The sequence below is a fragment of the Vicugna pacos genome, chromosome X (genome assembly GCF_048564905.1).
Source record: "Vicugna pacos chromosome X, VicPac4, whole genome shotgun sequence".
In the NCBI taxonomy this organism is placed as follows: domain Eukaryota; kingdom Metazoa; phylum Chordata; class Mammalia; order Artiodactyla; family Camelidae; genus Vicugna; species Vicugna pacos.
In genome coordinates, this window is record NC_133023.1 from 111,034,228 (window position 1) to 111,051,638 (window position 17,411).

At 41.2% G+C, this 17,411-nt stretch overlaps 1 protein-coding gene across 1 annotated transcript; it reads left to right on the forward strand.

Moving 5' to 3' along the window:
- Positions 1-3,702: 3,702 nt before the first annotated feature.
- On the forward strand, positions 3,703-8,653 carry LOC140691822 (histone H2B type W-T-like). The gene is made up of 5 exons (XM_072955958.1): positions 3,703-3,707; positions 4,435-4,517; positions 6,860-7,078; positions 7,468-7,918; positions 8,583-8,653. The coding sequence occupies exons 1-5, from the start codon at positions 3,703-3,705 to the stop codon at positions 8,584-8,586; spliced, it is 762 nt and encodes a 253-aa protein (XP_072812059.1). The 3' UTR covers positions 8,587-8,653.
- The last annotated feature ends 8,758 nt before the right edge of the window (positions 8,654-17,411 follow it).

Consider the following 17,411-nt stretch of genomic DNA (forward strand, 5'->3'; position numbering starts at 1 on the left):
AGTGCGCGGCGTGGCTTGAGGAGGAGCCGTCCGACTCGGTGAGCGGAGGGCGCCTCAAAATCGTAGACACGACTGAGCAGCTCTAACCTGCAATTCTTATCAAAACCTTCAGTGAATCAGAAGAAAGAGAATGGCAAAACCGCATTCTCCACAGACGGTACCCTACAAAAGTGGGATAGCTGCACAGAAATATTAAAAATATTTAACATTCACCAAATTTTAAATCTTTTTTTAAACATTCCTTAGGTTCACCCCAAATACCACACACACTTGCATTGATAAAGAAACCTAAGAGCTGTTAGTTCAAAAGCATGATTTCCCTAATTCGCTAAAAAATCAACTTAGGTGGAAGATTGGAATCGATAAATGGAAATAGATTAAAATCAAAAGCGTATTTCTATCAAGGATACCTGACAATAGAGACAAAAGCATTTTAAAAATGTGTTTCCATACCAACAAATCGCCGAAATTGAGACAGAAAAGGGCTTAAGATGAATGGCCAAAAACGGGGTCATCAATGTGGTCTCACCTGAAGTGGTCAGGATTCCAAATGTATTCCCATTTGGCATTTATGGGAATTTTACTTCTCATAAAATGGTTCCAACGATGAAGGGGGAAAAGCTCATTTTTATTACCGGAGAACATTGCGTGATGATGAAATCAGTCAAACCTTGGTATTCTTGATTTTTGAAGAGTCCCATTTACCAGTGTGAATACAAAAGTCCCACCTGATGTATTACTATTTAAAGCTTTCCCTTTGTAGGATGCAATTTACAAGAGACATATAGCATATAATCTCTGAAATCGTATCGTTAACTTAACCATGATTAAATCAAGGTAGCACACAAACAAAGAACAGGGAAGGAGTTCCTACAGTGTACTCCACCGTCTCCAAGGCTGAAACTCCCAGGAATGCTCTCATTGGTTCATCCTTGGTCACTTTCCCACACTTTGGGCCAAAGTTGTGGCTTAGAAGCTACCAGTCCACCACTGGTTGAATCAGTGCAGAATAGGACCTGAGCTGTTCTCACTGGGTATTTGCATCATCCAAGTGATGCATAACTGCAGTGTTTAGCTGTGTCTTGTTTACTTGATTATTCAGAGGAACTGTAATCATTACTGTAAACTTTTGTATACAGCCATTGCTTTACATTTGCCTTTATTTGCTACTTTATTCTATTACCATTCCTATCTGCATCTCATATTATCTGTTGTGACCTTTTTCCATCTTCCTAAGTTACATTCTTTAGAAGTTCCTTTAACATGGTGTCAGCTGGTGTAAACACAGTAAGATATCATTTTTCTCAAAACTCTTTATTTCTGAGTTAAGATCTTGAGGGAAACCAGCCTTGATACGGGGCTAATTTTGCGGGAGTGTTGATCAGAATTAACATCTGAGGATGGGATGAGCCATATAGTTATACTTTCTCCTTGATCAGACATTGGATGTGACCATCTTGGGAAGTCCCTGACCTTGGGCACATTAGCTCTCCAAAGCTGAGGAAATACCCGAAAGGGCCAATGGCTGAGGACTGGCAACTGACTGTACTCTCAGCAGCCAGTGGAGCAATTCTTCCCTTGAATGTGGTTTGGGCAGTCCATCTTCGTGTGTAGCACAGCTTCATTATTAAATGATACTTTGGCTAGATACGCCACACTAGGATGACAGGTACTTTGCCTCAGCACTTGCTTTGGGCTTGAATTTATTAAGAAAAAGAGGCCTGCTGTCCCACTATTTGGTATTCTTTTTTTAGCCATCGTGTCTTTTTGTCAGCTATTTTGATCTCTAGGGTTACCTTTGCTGTTTACTCTGATGTGTCAGGTCTGCTTCCTGAATGAAGGAACTTACGGCGTTCCCCAGTTCTGGGAAATCATCAATCATTTTTCTTTCATATTATTTCCCCCCTAGTTACCCAATTTTATGCTCCTGGAATGCCTATGCGATACTTAATACCTACTTATTTCATTCTTAAGTCTCTTTGCACCACTTTAATCCTTTTTTTCCTTTTACTTTCTGTGAAGAATTCTGTATTATTTCTATTATTTTTTCTGTCTTCTACTTCACCATCTTCTATCCAGCTATATCTCATTGGTTCTGTAAAATTTCTTTAATCTTTTTTTCTAGTGGTTATGATTTTTAGTTTAAAAAATTCATCTAACACTTTGTTGATAATTAGCTATTTCTACCTCATATTTTATATATCTCATCATTTATATATACATGCTAAATATACTTCTTAAGATTAGCATTTGGTACTAATTCTTCATTTCCATCTGGGTGTATTGTTTGCTTTTGCTGAGAGTGGCTTTTTTTTTTTTTTGGATGATGTGTCTGTATATAGGAACTTAATCCGTAAGAATCTTGAAAAAGCCTCAATTAAGGTTAAAGCCCTCCAGAATGGATTAGATTTGCGTTTTCCTTATGTGTGGGTTGTGACTAGATATTATTTGGGCCATGCTGATAGTGTTGATTTGAACCCCAGAGTTACATGAGGGAACTCCTGCGATTGCAAATTCTCAAGGAGAAACTTCTCTCATCCTTGCCGGAGCTAAGACTTGGAATAGAATTTTTCGTGGCATCTCTTTTTCCCAATAGAAAAGGTTCAGCTTTCACCAAGGGGGTAGTCATTCAATCATCTGCAATTATACCAAAGTCTGTTAGTTTCTGCCGCTGAATGCATAGCTGGCCATTTAATGTTATGGGTTTTATCTTGTCAGAGCCCTGCGGTTAGAGTTTTGTTTTGTTTTGTTTTGTTTTTAAACTGACCATTCAAATAGCCTGAGTTAAAATATGGAGACTAAGTCAAGGAAAATCATTTTAATGCTATTAATTTGTATTATTCTCTGACTTGGTGAAACTGACAGGAGATATGTCCACTGACAGATCTGGATTCGTATTTTTATGATCATGATTAAATGCATACAACTAATCAAAGAAAGAAAGAAACAGCAGGTAATGTATGATACCGGCTTCTCCCTCAGTCTCAAAGACTGAGTATCCAGTAAGACTCGTCACTTCAGTTTGAGTCACCTGATTGATCATCCACTGGGCCAAAGGCTGTGACTCAGGGGCTGCATATCCATGATGGGTAAATTCAGAGCTAAATGAGGGTTGAGCTACTTTGATTAGATGCTTCATCAGCCTCACGAAGCCATTGTTGATATCGTGAATGTTTACGTTTTCAAACAGAATAGATTACAAACATGGAAGGGGTAGATTCAGATTAATCTGAACGACTCAGAGTAGCAACTCCAGTTCCTTGGGAGCCTGGAATGGGTATTTTTTCCTTGAACTTTTAAATATTTTAAATTTCTGTACCATAGTTAGGTTTTCTCTTACGTTTTCCAATAAATTCTATAACAAAGGTAATGTTGAGTAGATTTGACTGTGATATGTTTGCTATATTAATACTGTTTTCCAGGGCTGTTGCTTATAATTTGTAATTGAGGTAGTAAGCTTGTTTCTCCCAATTAGTCTTTTTTTATCGAGACATAATTGACACGTAACATTATATTAGTTTCAAGTGTACAACATAATAATTCAATATATGTATATATAGTTTGAAATGATTACCCCTATAATTCTAGTTTCCATCCACCACCAGACACAGATACAAATTTTTTTTCCTCTCATGAGAACTTTTAAGAACTGCTTTCTTAGCAACACTCAGATATACAATACAGTATTTAACTATAGCCACTATGTCGTATGTTAGATCCCTGGGACTTCTTTATTTTAAAATTGGAAGTTTGAACCTTGCTTCAATTAGTCTTTACTGTTAACCATACCGTTAGAGAATAATTGCGCATCAGGTCCCCTTTACCTTCAATCACCCTCTGAGTAAATGATCAAATGTACCCACTTCACCTTCCAGTCTTCACATCAAAACTCATTTTCCTCTCTCTCTCCTAGATTTCATATCAGTCATTCACCCCTGCACTCCCAGTCTTCGCTGTCTGTATGGTACACTTTAAATGTTGTTTCACTAATACTTTAATTCGATTTCTGAAATTTTAGGTGCAAAACACACAAAAAAACTATAAAAATGTCCTAAAGGACTCATTTTCTTAAAAATAAGTTCTCACATAAAACAATATGCAGGAGACTCGTAGGCAAGGTCCAGGTTGCCAAAACGTGTACGTCATATGGACAAACACTGGGATTTTGAAATAGCAGTAATGAACATGATGGAAATGAAAGGACTTGTGAAATGCTGTGCATTCAAATTGGTTCACAGTTCCATCTTTGAAAATGAGCATGATTTCCAAAGAGCCTTTGGCTCTCAAAGTTTTGTTCCCTATCTGTATGGCAATCTCGGAGGACTATTCAGAGGGATTTACTTGTAGTTGATTTCACGATCATTTTTCCTAGTCTCCTTGGGAAGAAGATCTTTTTTTTTCAAATTCTTTACTGACATTTTTCTAATATTTCAGAATAATTTTAGCTAATGACCCTCATGAGGAGAGTGAATTTATCCTAAATCCTTACTCTAATGATCCCAAGGAGAACTCTGGAAGTACAGTAGCTCATCAGAGATCTTCCACATTGGACAGAACAAGAAACAAACAGGTTTGTACACAGTCCTGGATCAGGAATTGCTTTCCTTCATGCCTGCACTACTTAGTAAAGCAATTTGAGTACCCTGCCCTGCCCACACCCTTTCTCTTGAGTTAGTGCAGTCCTGCCAAAGATAAATAGATTTGCCTCTCTTAGCGTTTCCTATCCCTCTTCTGATGGGCTCAAGGAAAGTTTTGATTTTGCAGATTATCCAGACTGTGTCTCTATGTTTGGCTCAAAGTGATATTCTTCACAGGGGAAATTACAAGTTAATTTAAAAGTACAAAGACCATTCTTTAAAATATTGAACTAATAAGGGGTTTAAAGAAAATCATCAACAATTTCTAAGAGTTGAAATCACAGAGTTATCTTCCCTCTTCACAGAGGTAGGAAGCTAGAAATGAGAAAAAAAGTTTTTAATAAATTAAACAATGAATAGTCTGAGTACAAAGAGGATGAATGAGGTCATCTTTTTTCTCTTAATTGGAAATATGGAATAATCCATATTCCAAATTGGAATAATCAGTATGATGGAAGAGGCAGCATATGTGCCGATCCACAGTTCAGATTTCACATTACATGTAAGTTGAAGTGTACCCTCCTGAAGTTCTTATATTGAAGTCCTAACCCCCAGTACCTCAGATATAATCTTGTTTGGAGATAAGATCATTAATGTGGAAATCAAAATAAATCTGATATTGAGATCAGTTTCTGGTAGAGTTTGTTTTAACATTTACTCATTTGATGCATTCCCCTTTCTGTCCATCTGTATGTCTGTGTCTCTATGTCCAGGGACTCGGGGGTGGGAGGGAATGTCTACAATGGTCAGAAAACTCATGCCACTAGAGTGAAAACTCTGCCCTGGATTATAGGGATTCACTGCATGCCTGCGGTCACCCATATAGCAGAGAATAAAGTGGGAAAGTATTCCATGGATTAACACTGTGGTGCAAGGATACCAGGACTTTGTGCTACGGATATATCATGTGTGTAGCACCCAGCAGCATCTCGAGAAGCATGCGTTGTATGATGCCTTTCATTGACTTCACAAAGGCTGCTTGTTCCTGGACGCTTCTCCAACGGAAAAGTCCTGTCTGTTTTCCCCTCTTTTTGACTCTGGTAGACCTGTAATGTCTTTGATCAATGGAGTATGGGAGAAGTGACGTTACGTCCATTACAGAACTAATCCTTAAGAGGACACATAACTTCTGCCTTGCTGCTTGAGAGTTCTGAGCCGACAAGTAAAAAGTCTGCCTATCCTGCTGGACACACCCATGGAGAGGTACCTCCAGGGCACCAGTATGAGGGTCAGTTGTCTCTTAGGTTGCAGAGTAGTTTAATGGGTCACTTGCCCTTCTAATTTGGTCAATAAGTGGAAAAGAAAATGAGAAAATTTTCCATTTAAAACATGAAAAATAACTTGACAAAAGTATTCATATATAGTAATTAAAGCGCTCAGCTATGCGTGAAAAGTGACAGACATCAGTAGTCCACTGAGACCTTTAATAAATGTAGTTACTGGAATGACTGCACCGTTAATGAAAAGCAGGACTTTTCTTAGTGGAAATGGCAGATGCCCCCTACCCCCAAGGAATTCCACTCCAGGTCCTTGATTTTGGGTGAGGGAAAACAATCTGCTTAAGAATTTGTAATCACAACAGCGTCCTCCAAAAACGTTAGGGTTCATATTATCATCGTCATCACAGTCCAAATAATTGCCTGTTGCAAACTTTCTTCCATGGCTTTGTCTTCATATAATAGTTACTAGTAATAAAAAACAGAACCTTTCCTTTCATGACGGGAACTACCTTATTAGAGGTAGAATTAACCGTTCATTTCTTGAAGGTCCCGCAGGACACTTGGGAGCATGAGCATTAGGATCATAGCTCATTGAAGACTTCTAGTTCTTCAGTTATTCCTAAGTCCTCTTTGGTTCAATATCTGTAATTTATTTCTCTATAAAGACGTTAAAGATATGTTTTGCTTGAATTCTTACTGATTTTTGAAAGGAATATATTTTTAATTTTTTAAAAAGTTCCCTTTAATTGACTATTTTCCTCTCACTCTAAAGGTTTCTAAGGAATTACAAACAATAGGTCCTTTCAACTGAGAGCGCATAGTTTTTTCAACAAATCAACTATGTGTGGTATTTGGGGGGAACGTAGGGAATGTTTAAAAAACGATTAAAAATTTGGCAAATACTAAATATTTTTAATATTTCTGTACAGGTATCCCACTTTTGTAGGGTTCCGTCTGTGGAGAATGCGGTTTTGCCATTCTCTTTCTTCTGATTCACTGAAGGTTTTGATAAGAATTGCAGGTTAGAGCTGCTCAGTCGTGTCTACGATTTTGAGGCGCCCTCCGCTCACCGAGTCGGACGGCTCCTCCTCAAGCCACGCCGCGCACTCAGCCGCGAAAGAGCAGCTTCTGGGCGCAAGTCAAACGGCCCCCAGGGGGCCAGTCGTTCTGAGGCGGAACGCGCTTGGGTTGCGGAGGTCAGACCCTCTCAGAGAGATCAAAGTGAGTTTTCTTCCGCGTAGGAGAGGTGGGTTTGACCTCTTTGCAAACTTCTCACGCACAACTGGCAGGCATAAAGCAGCTGAGGGGAACGGATGACCTTTTCCGACACGACCTTGCGGGTTGCAAAGCTTTTCTGGTGGAGGTCATGGAAAGTTTACAGGTCACCTGGTGGGGGTCACGGAAAGTTTAAAGGTCACCAGATTGCCACTCGGACTGGTTGATGTGCGGCCAAGCCACGGGGCATCTAAGGACACGTGACATGGCCTGCCTTAGCGACACGGCTCCCTGCCCCGCATCCTACCCAATCAGATCTGCAGATTGGCCGTGACGTCAGGCAAGGCAGCCTTTATAAGCCGGTCCTCGCAGTTGCCTTTGCCTTTCCTTCTGAGCTGTGGGGAAGGCGAGCGACTCCAACATAGCTGAGCCGTGGTCTTCCCGCACTTCGGAGGAGATCGTGGACACTGAGGAGCGCAAAGAAGCCGAGTCCAAGAGCCCAGAGCAGAAGATGCCGAAGCAGAAGACGCCGAAGCAGGAGACACCCGTGCGCCGCCAACACCGCCGCCGCCGCCCAGCAGACAGCTTCGCCAGTTTCGCCTCTTACTTCGGCAGGGTGCTGAAGCGGGTGCACACAGGCCTGAGCCTCTCGCAGGAGGCCGTGAGCGTCATGGATTCGTTCGTTAAGGACATCTTCGAGCGCATCGCCAGCGAGGCCGCGCGCCTGGCCCGCTCCCAAAACCGCGTCACCATCACCTACGAAGACATCCAGACCTCGGTGTGCCTGCTGCTGCCCGGGGAGATTGGCGAGTGCGCCATGTCCGAGGGCACCAAGGCTGTCATCAGGTACACCATGTGCGAATAAGCTGCCTCAGGACCACCTGAGCATCACAAGCCAAAGGCTCTTTTCAGAGCCACTCACTTGGCACGAAAAGACCAGTAGCACTGAAGAGTCCCATCCACTCTGGTTTGTCAACCTGTGCCACCCTGTCCATCTTTAAAGCGTTTCTTCCCTGAGGGAAACATTATGAACCTTATCAACTCCACTTGAGTGTACGTCTGTAGAGCCATGGGTTCCATGGAAACCCGTGCAACTTTCTTCACCATACTGCACGTCCTCCCTTCCGAAATGGTCGTTTCTATTAGTTATATCTCTAGGTCAGCCTTTTTAGGGATCTTTACTGCCAAAGTTATCTCCCTAACAACTTAATTTGCCTTTTTATGTTGTCATTCTTCCCCGTGGATGTAGCAGTATCATCCGGGATTTTTAATGTGTGAAATAGGGACAGACAAATTACAGTAGCAGATACAAAAATCAAACTTGCCCTTTCACACTCCTTCAACATATTTCAAATCTCAATGCCATTCAATACATAAAATAATAGGACCCAAACATACCGTAAAAAGAGATAAAGCAAATTTTCTAGACTCACTGGGTGACTCAAGCGCCATACCTTTGGAAATTTCTCTTCTACCTAATTTATAATGATCTGATTCTATTTTTCTGCAGCTAACTTTTCACTTTTGAAGCAAAAGTCTTGATTGAACTGCAATTTTGCACGGATGCTGGGAGTATCTGATGAGACCAGCTACAACTGCAGTCTCCACTAGCAGCAGCCAGTGAGGGACTCGCACCCCTTGGGGGCACAGCAATTGGCCCAAAGTATGGTGAGGAGACCAGGACCGAATGTTTAAGAGGCTTCCTGTGATACTCAGCCTGCAAATTTAGGGGGAAGGTGGTGTGATACTGTGCCTGGAGTTTTTCCTTCAACTAATTGCTTTTAACCATGGTGATTTAAGTATAGGCCTCCTGATCTGGTAGTGAGACGTGTCTACGTCCTGGCATCAAAATAAGAGGGGGATGTTGGGCATCAAGAGAACGAGATGCCTCCTTCCTCGACCTCACGTGATTTCAGTGTTAATGCCTATGATGGTATTAATTTAATTTAATATCCATTATTTTTATTCTTGGTGCATTGTCTTCTTTTTCTTTCATTTCTCTGTAGGTATGTTGCTGAATTTCGAAGTACTCAGTGATTTTCCAATTCCTTTCCTTTTAATTTAATTTCTAGCTTCCTACATTGGTAGAGGGAGCCCCCACTGTGGGATTTCAATCCTTTGAAATTTACTGTGATTTACATTAGAACTCAGGTTTTCATCATATATTAAAGGGCTCATTTTGCAGCTTGTAATTGCACAAGAAGGAAATGCTGAACAGCACAGGGAAATATTGCCATTATTTTGTAGAAATTTTAAACAGAATGTCATCTATAAAACTGTTGAATCTCTATGTTGTGCATCCAAAACTAATATATAATATTCTCACAACTATACTTTAATAAATGAATTAAAATACTTTTCAGTACCCGTTGATTTGGATGAAGGAAACTGTATAGAACGTGAGTCTGAGGCAAACCATGAGATAAAAGCAAGAGAAACTACTGAAATCCAACTTTTCCTTGAACTCAGGTTTAGTGCTTTCTGTAGGTCAGCATTTATAGAGTTCTGTAAGGTTGAAATTAGCTTTGTATCATTTTCATTTCCCATTTTCTTCTCCTCCCACGAGTGCACTATGGAGTGTTTTGTGTGTGATATGCAATAGATAGATGAAGTGAAGGAGCAGATACAGCCATCAACTACCCCTGTTACCTTTTTCAAAGTTTCCCAGTTTAAGCATACATTGAACTATACAAATGGGGACTGGTGTTTAGTACAGAAATTGCTAAACGGAAGTTTTCAGACACATTTCACTTTTCTAAGTCCCGGGTTTTTGAAATTACTTTTCAAGTCCTTTCAGAGGTAGCCAATCGATTCTTCCCAGGCAGACAAACTTTTGATATTTTAAAACACACATTTTCATGACTGGCAATTTTATATCGATTGAAGAGTGTCCAGTGAGAGCAGCTCAAGCTCCTGGCTCCGCTGTTCCACACAATGGGGGACTGGCAGCCTGTGAGCCACAGTCATTGGCTCAAAGTGTGGTCCAGTGAGCAGAGCTGAACACATCATAGCCTTTCTATAAAAATCAGCCTAGAGATTAAGGTGGAAGGAACTGTGGTAATTTGCCTGTTCTTTTTGGTTTCTTACTTGGATTGAATCCTGGGGATTGAAGGACATGAATCCAGGCAGATCCTGTGTTCAGCGTTGGCATCAATTTAGAGCAGGATTAGGAGCAACATCAGAAGAAATATGTCCCCTTTGCCCTCCAGTGGTTTGAATGTTCATATTCATGTTGAGATGCATATGTTTTCTTTTCCATTGTTTGTTCTTCATGGCCCGTGAAGATTACTTTTCGATTTTTATTGGTATCGTTTTTCTATAAATGTATTGCTGAATTTCAAAGAAGTTGCCGGTTTTCTATTACTTTTGTTTTTAAACAGATTCCTAGCTTCCAACATCTGTGGAGAGAGAACACACTGTGGCATTTCAGTCCTCTGCAATGTACCACAGTTTGCCCTAAAGCCCAGTATTTCATCATGACAGTTAAGTGTTTATTTGGGCATTTAAAATAAGATGTAGGTATAACCCTTTTGACTAGGATGTAGAAATTTATAAAGGATATTTCTCTCTCAGCCAGATACAGAAACAATAGCTATATGAACTAGGAAATTCAAAACATTTCTTGGGCCCATTCTTCAGAGAGACCAAAAACAAAGTTTTCTACCTGGAGAGAGCTGAAGCATAAAATAGGGTGCAGGACAGGACACTAGAGAGATTTCACAAAATATTGCAAGCATGAAGGAGGCCAATATTACATCCAGACCTCTTCTTGAGTTCAAAAATAGGGGGATTAAGGTAAATAAGCCCCCTCAGGTGGTTCATTACTTATATTATTCTGGAGTGCTAAAAATTAATATAGAAGGATTTGAGAAAAGGAGCTTGCTGCACAAGTTGTCATTACAATCTACTGCAAAATTTAGTGCTTACATTTTTGCGTAGAAACTGTAAATTGTTGTCAACACAGGAGAAAATTTCTGAAGTCAAAACACCTCACAGAACCAAATGCATTTTAACATAAAGAAATGTAGACTAGTTAGGGAAGAGCTGACTTCACAAAATCACCTAATTTATATCATGCTAATGGCTGCAGCTTTAAAATCCAAGTGTTTTTCAATATGATGCAGAGATATATCACCAAAGTTATTTTTGCATGCTGGTCCCTTAGTTATGGTACCAGGTAAAAATAATTCTAAGAAATCGAACACACTGACACCTTGTTATCTTGCTTGGGGGGACAGATGCGTTTGTAAACTCGGAAATGAAATAAGAGCATTAGTGAAACGCGATATAAATGCTGCATAATGGGTCTGGAGAGTGAAGACTGAAGGTGCAAGGTTGAGTGGCACCTATCAAATCGAGAAAGTAAAGGAAAAATGGAATTTTGTGTATGTGTGTGAAGATGGGGATGGGGAACGCGGGATCGTGATTATTCCCTTCAGTGGGTGAATCGGAAAGCAGGGCACCCAGAGCACAGTCGCGATCTAACGCTGTTGTTTATGCAAAGGTGAACTTGAGCGAAAGGAATCGCAGCTTAATCAACAAATTATAAAGATCAACGCATGGATTACAGTATTGATAGGACCGATATATGCCATTCGAACTCTTTTCTCCATTACCCACATTATGGAATTCGCTTATGGCTTGGATCCGATCACAGCAAACGAATAACTAAATCAAAAAGTTCAAGGAGAAAATTCTGTCACAGACGCGAATGTACCCGGAAGAAACTTAACTTTCTAACGGAAGGTACTACGCAGACTTGTTCAGGACGCCTCCTGCAACTCTTTCCCAGGCTTTACTCTTCTGCTATTGAAACCGCAAACCTTCGTGATATGAGGCTCGGCTGATGCGAGGTCCAATCAGAGAAGCTCAAACACCACTCGGCTCGGAGTCAGCCAATGAGAGACCGGCACCGGAGAGCCACAGCCATTGGTCCGATGTGCAAGCCGCTTTCCTGGGCTGAACAAGCAAGTGCCTTGCTGGGATACTCAGCCTTGAGCGGGTATCAGGTACGATTATTTGGCTGCTCTTTGTTTCTTTGCTTGATTGACTGTATGATTCTCATGGGAATCACTTAAGACTGTTCTCTTTGCTGCCTACAAAATATACACTTTGCTGATGTGCAAAATGCCAGAGCTTGGCTTTTTCGAACAAAATGAAACTAAGGTCTCCTGCATCCGGAGGCTGGAAGTCCAAATCAAGGTGTCAGCCTGTTTGTTGCCTTCAGCCTCATGTGAAGAAAGCACCTGTTCCAGGCCTCTCTCCTTGGCTTGTAGAGATGGCAGAGACCTCCCTGTACCGGTTCCCATTTTCCCGCCTCTGTGCGAGTCTCGGTGTCCCCATTGCCCCTCTATATATGGGCACAAGTCATTTTGCATTAGGGCCCATGTAATGCGTATATGTTCCCTTGATTCCGCCAATAAAGATCCTATCTCCATAGCAGATCGTGTATGAGGTAGTAAGGTTTAGGACTTCAGCGTGTGAGTTTTAGGGGAAAAGAATGCAACCCGCAGGAGATACGAATTTTGAGTGAGCAGATCTCCTGATTCTTCCAGTAGAAGAGGACACTGATTCCTCTCACACTTAAATGCTGGTGTCATGTTTACCAGGAGGAGTAGTTCCAGGTTTAAAGTCTTGCAACACATACAAGCATCGACTATGGACGGGAAGTCTTACTTGAAGAGATTTTCGGATTCATCAAAGCCTCCAATTCCCTGAGCAATCCAGAAAGCTTTGAGTTTTTTAAATCGTGTACCATGTTTTAGCTATTGCTGCCTGGTAAACCACCTCAAAACGTAGTGGATTAAAGCAGCATGTATTACTTATCATGTATCTCTGTGCCATCTGAATGCTCCTCCTGATCTTCACGGTGTTTGTGTGACTTTTCACATAGCCTTCCTCTCTTTCTTCATGGCCCCTGGTACGGTTCATATCACACCACTTCAAAATAAACAGTTTACAGGCCTCTTCTCTGTGTGTCAATACCGATGTTGGATCATAAGCCATGCTTTTGCATACTCACAAAGAAAAAAGGGAGAGGACACTGGTGACCACTCATGGGAAAATAAGGTGACCCTTCTCATGCAATTTACCTCAGTTACTTGAACCGTGAATAATTTTATTCATTTTTTTAACAAAATTCCTGAGTTTCCATCTTTGTGAAGAGACAAGATACTCTTTCATTGTTCCCTATGAATGCACTATTTTTGCTGCAAACGCCAATATTTATTCAGTTTTATTTCCTCTTCTTTTTATAGTTTTTAAAGCAGGTGTAAATGTCCCTATTGATCAGGCTGGAGAGCCCTGAAAAGGATGTGACTCTCAGCCAAACAATGAGACAAAATATGGACAAACTACAGAAATCAAACCTTTTCTTCAGGACCTGAGAGGAGGGACAGCACCATCTAGGAGAGACAAAAGACAAAGCCTATTTAAACATTTCCAGAACCCAGAGGCTCAGGAAAAAAGAGAGAGCAAGCAAGGAAGGATATGACAGAGAAATGAAATACTCTGATTGCTGTGCCTCTGGAGGTGGGAGGCAAATTGCCTGATTGAGGAGGCCTGGAAATCTCTTCCTGTTTCCCCAACCAATGTAGGAGAACTCTGATGGGCCATTACCCCTGAAGAACTGTCTTTGGGATCCTTCGACTAAGAGTTTGGAAGAAATGAACCTTTGAATGGAATAGTAATTATTTTTATTCTTGAAGGTCAGAAACATCTCATGAAAATATTTGGCAAAAGGAATTTGATTCCCAAAGAGACTAGGAAAAACTACCACCCAATCACCTGCAAGTAACTCAGTTTGTGTGGTGACTTGGGAACTAAAGTTTGGATGAGAAGAGCTCTTGGTAAAGCTCTGGGCGTTTTCAAAGACAGCATTATGGGCCAGTTTGAAAACACAGCACTTTGAGTAAGTCGTTTATTTTCTATCATACTCAGTGTTGCAACTTCAAATTGACAGTGTTTGCACGTGTGACATAGAAAGTCTTTCTCAAACTCGTTCCTGCTAACTAGTCTCATACACACTGACTTCTGTGAGAAGTCATTTCAGGAAACTTACAACGCTAAGATATCTTTAATTGTGCTTGGAGGTTGTGCATCTGTAAATTCAGAAATCAAACAGGAGCAGTATTAAACAATGTTCAAGATGCACCGTGACTGGGTTGTGAAGACTGGGAGCTCAAGGGCGACTGACGCCCTGGGAATCTAAGGAAGACAGGAACGACGGGGTCTGATGTTGAAGAGGGTGAGGCCAAATAAGTACATGTGCTTACTCACTTCAGAAAGTGATTAAGGGGAAAGGGCACCTAGTGAGCAGTCATGATCTAACAGTGTGCTTTACTGTAGTGTCAAACTAGGGGAAAGGACTTATGGCTTAAATAGCAAATGATAATCATCAACTCAGAGAGAATAGAAGCAGTAGGACAAAGGTACCCCATTCAAGCTTCTTCAACATTACTCGTGTCGTGGAAATCATTTGCAGACATAAGCGAGGACCCAAACACAGTACTGAAATCATTAAACCGAACTCTTCAGGAAACAGTAGCTATCCAAGGTGGGGGGAACTGAAGGTACTAGTCTGACTGGGTCAGATTTATCCTTTGGTTTGTTTTTCCCTCAAGAGCACGGTCTCTTGTGTTTGAACATGGAAAGCTTCAGGACTTGCAACTCGGCATCGTGGGGACGCTGGATGCGTCCAACCAGAGCAGCCCAAGCGTCAATCTGGACCGGCTCAGCCAAAGAAAACCCTGCTACCCCTGAGGCACGGCCATTGACTGAAAGTGTCAACAGTTGTCCTGGGCTGAATCAAAAGGAATCTTTATTCTATGTTCAGCCTGGGAGATTGTGGGGTGGGTTAGGGATGGGATACCTTGCCCTTCAAGATTATTAAAACAATTTCCTTGATTTTTAGTGGGATGTACACCAGAGCTTTGACTGGTAGCATTCTTTGATGTTTAAAAACATTTTTATGGGGAGAAAACAAATCCAAATTTCAATTCCATTTGAAGGTATGATTTTAGTGCAATTTCTTCCAGGATATATGAATTTTGCTTAACTACACTGCATTTCATCACGTTCCTAAACTGTTGTATCTGTTAGTTCTTTCCTTAGGTCAACCTTTAAGGGGGTGTTTTTGTTACAGAAACCTGAATCCCATCCAGAGACCAAGCGACACTCGGAGGGTTGGAGAACTCTGGTTTATTATTACGCTGGCGGACCCAGAGGGGTTAACACTCCCAGCTCTGGACCACGTCTGTAGGTTTACACAGGCTTTTATATGGTTTTTGGTTTCGATTAAACTCATGCCATATGCAAATGAGGTGTTAGAAATGGACCAACCAGGAGTGGGCTTTTGGGAACCAAAGGGATTTTAGGGGTAAGTTTCATTTACCTAGAGCAAGCAGTTTTATAGAAGCGCAAACGTGGTAAGGCAATGGCCCTGCCTGGGAGGTCTTGCAGGCCCCTTTGTGGGTTTTGCCCCTTTATTTTCTTTTGCTGGTACCTTTTACACTCTGATTCCCTCACGAGGGTACAGTGGCTTTTTCCACAAGCCCTTCTTTCTCAGATGGTCACACAGTGCAGAAGCACGTATATGAATCCCTCTGCATTCTGTTGGGCCGTGTATTAAGGAGATTTTCAAACGCCTAAAATAATGTCAATCTACTCTCCACTTTTCAGAAAAGTTATTTTTCATTTCATTTTGTAGTCTATGTTAACATGATGTAATGAGTTTTTATTGTATTTTTAAACGATTTTTTAAAAATAATGAATCAACATTTCAGTTGTAATGTTTTGTAGAACAAATATTGGCAGATATAATGCACGTAAAAGATCTTTGGGTCCTAACATATGGTGAAAAAGATAGAACCCGAATATAGGTATGTTCATGTATGACTGAAGTATTATGCTGCACACCAGAAATTGACACAACATTGTAAACTGACTATACTTCACTAAATATATAGACACAGATATATATATAACTATATATACACACACAAAAAAAGATCTTGGGGTCCCTATTAATTTTTAGATGTGTAAAGTTGTCTTGAGGCCAAAAAGGGTTCTAGATTTTTAGTGATTTGTGGTGCCAGTAGAGAAATTGAGAATAGCCTCCTTTTCAGTGGTTTTAAGCTTTTTCAAACTCACTATCTAATATTCAGCAAGACTTGGAAATCATAGTGTCGATAGGAAGCTTTCCCATCATCTTCCTCACTCTAATCAGAATGACAGTAGCATTGCATCAACAAACACGATCTTGAGCTTTCATTTGTGGCCTCTGTGTTCCCAATAACATCTTTGATTTCTGAGCATTTTAGGCAACATGACATATATCAAATATTCACTTAAGCCATCTTAGCAACTTTCGAAATTAACATGATTTTTAATGTTTCGTTTGCTCATATAAGTCACAGTAATAGATTTTCCACTATTAGATCACGCTAGAATTCTGGGAAGGAAATCCCTTCCTCCCGGGTAGGTTTCCTTGGCCATTATTTAGGTCCTTTCCTATGTAGACTCATGAGCACAATCACCAGTATGATAGAGCTCTGATTTATCGTGACGTCTGCTTCCTTGGTCCCTTGCTTCCTTCAACTGTCCCCTAAGCCATACTGTGTCTTGGGAGCGTCACTTTCCCAGAAGCAGCCCAGGCCCAGCACTTAGCTGGGCCCTGCACTGTGGTTTAAGGCAAAACAGGGGCTAGGGGAGTGGGCTTGACCTAATAAGTAACCTTTCTTTCAGCTGTTCCTATCTGAGTCTCCAACGCTCTGTACTCCTCAGATTTGAGGCACAGCTGTGCTGTGAAGGCAGCTGTGCTCAACCCCACTTGCTCCCAACAAGGGAAGTTCTGCATTCCAAGCATTCCTCGACCCCTGTTTCTTGACCACTCCAGGACCAACAACTGGAATGTACTGAGAATGTCCTCCAAAGCTCATTTATAGTTTGTTTATTCCTTACTCCATCCTCATGGAGAGGCTGGCTACTCCTCCCTGGTCGAACTCCACCCTCACTCAGGGGAGCTGCAGATCATGGCCCAGCAGGTGTGTGAGCCTTGCAAAAAGCCCTGATGTGTGAGCCTGCTTGGCCTCTTCATAGGCAAGGGGATCGTACATTCTCTTGTCCAATCCATGCAGACCCTTTGAAGAGTGAAAGGGCCACTGTGAATAATTGTGCTGGGACAACAGCAAAACCAGGGTGTGTGGATACCATTTAAGGGGAAAAGAAGTGGGGAAAGGGTAAGGATATCTCTTGGGGCTTGGGAATTTGCAGGGCGCAAAGGTTAGTGGGAATATGAGAGTGCACCATCCTTTTCATGATTTGTTCTCTTCAGAGTTCT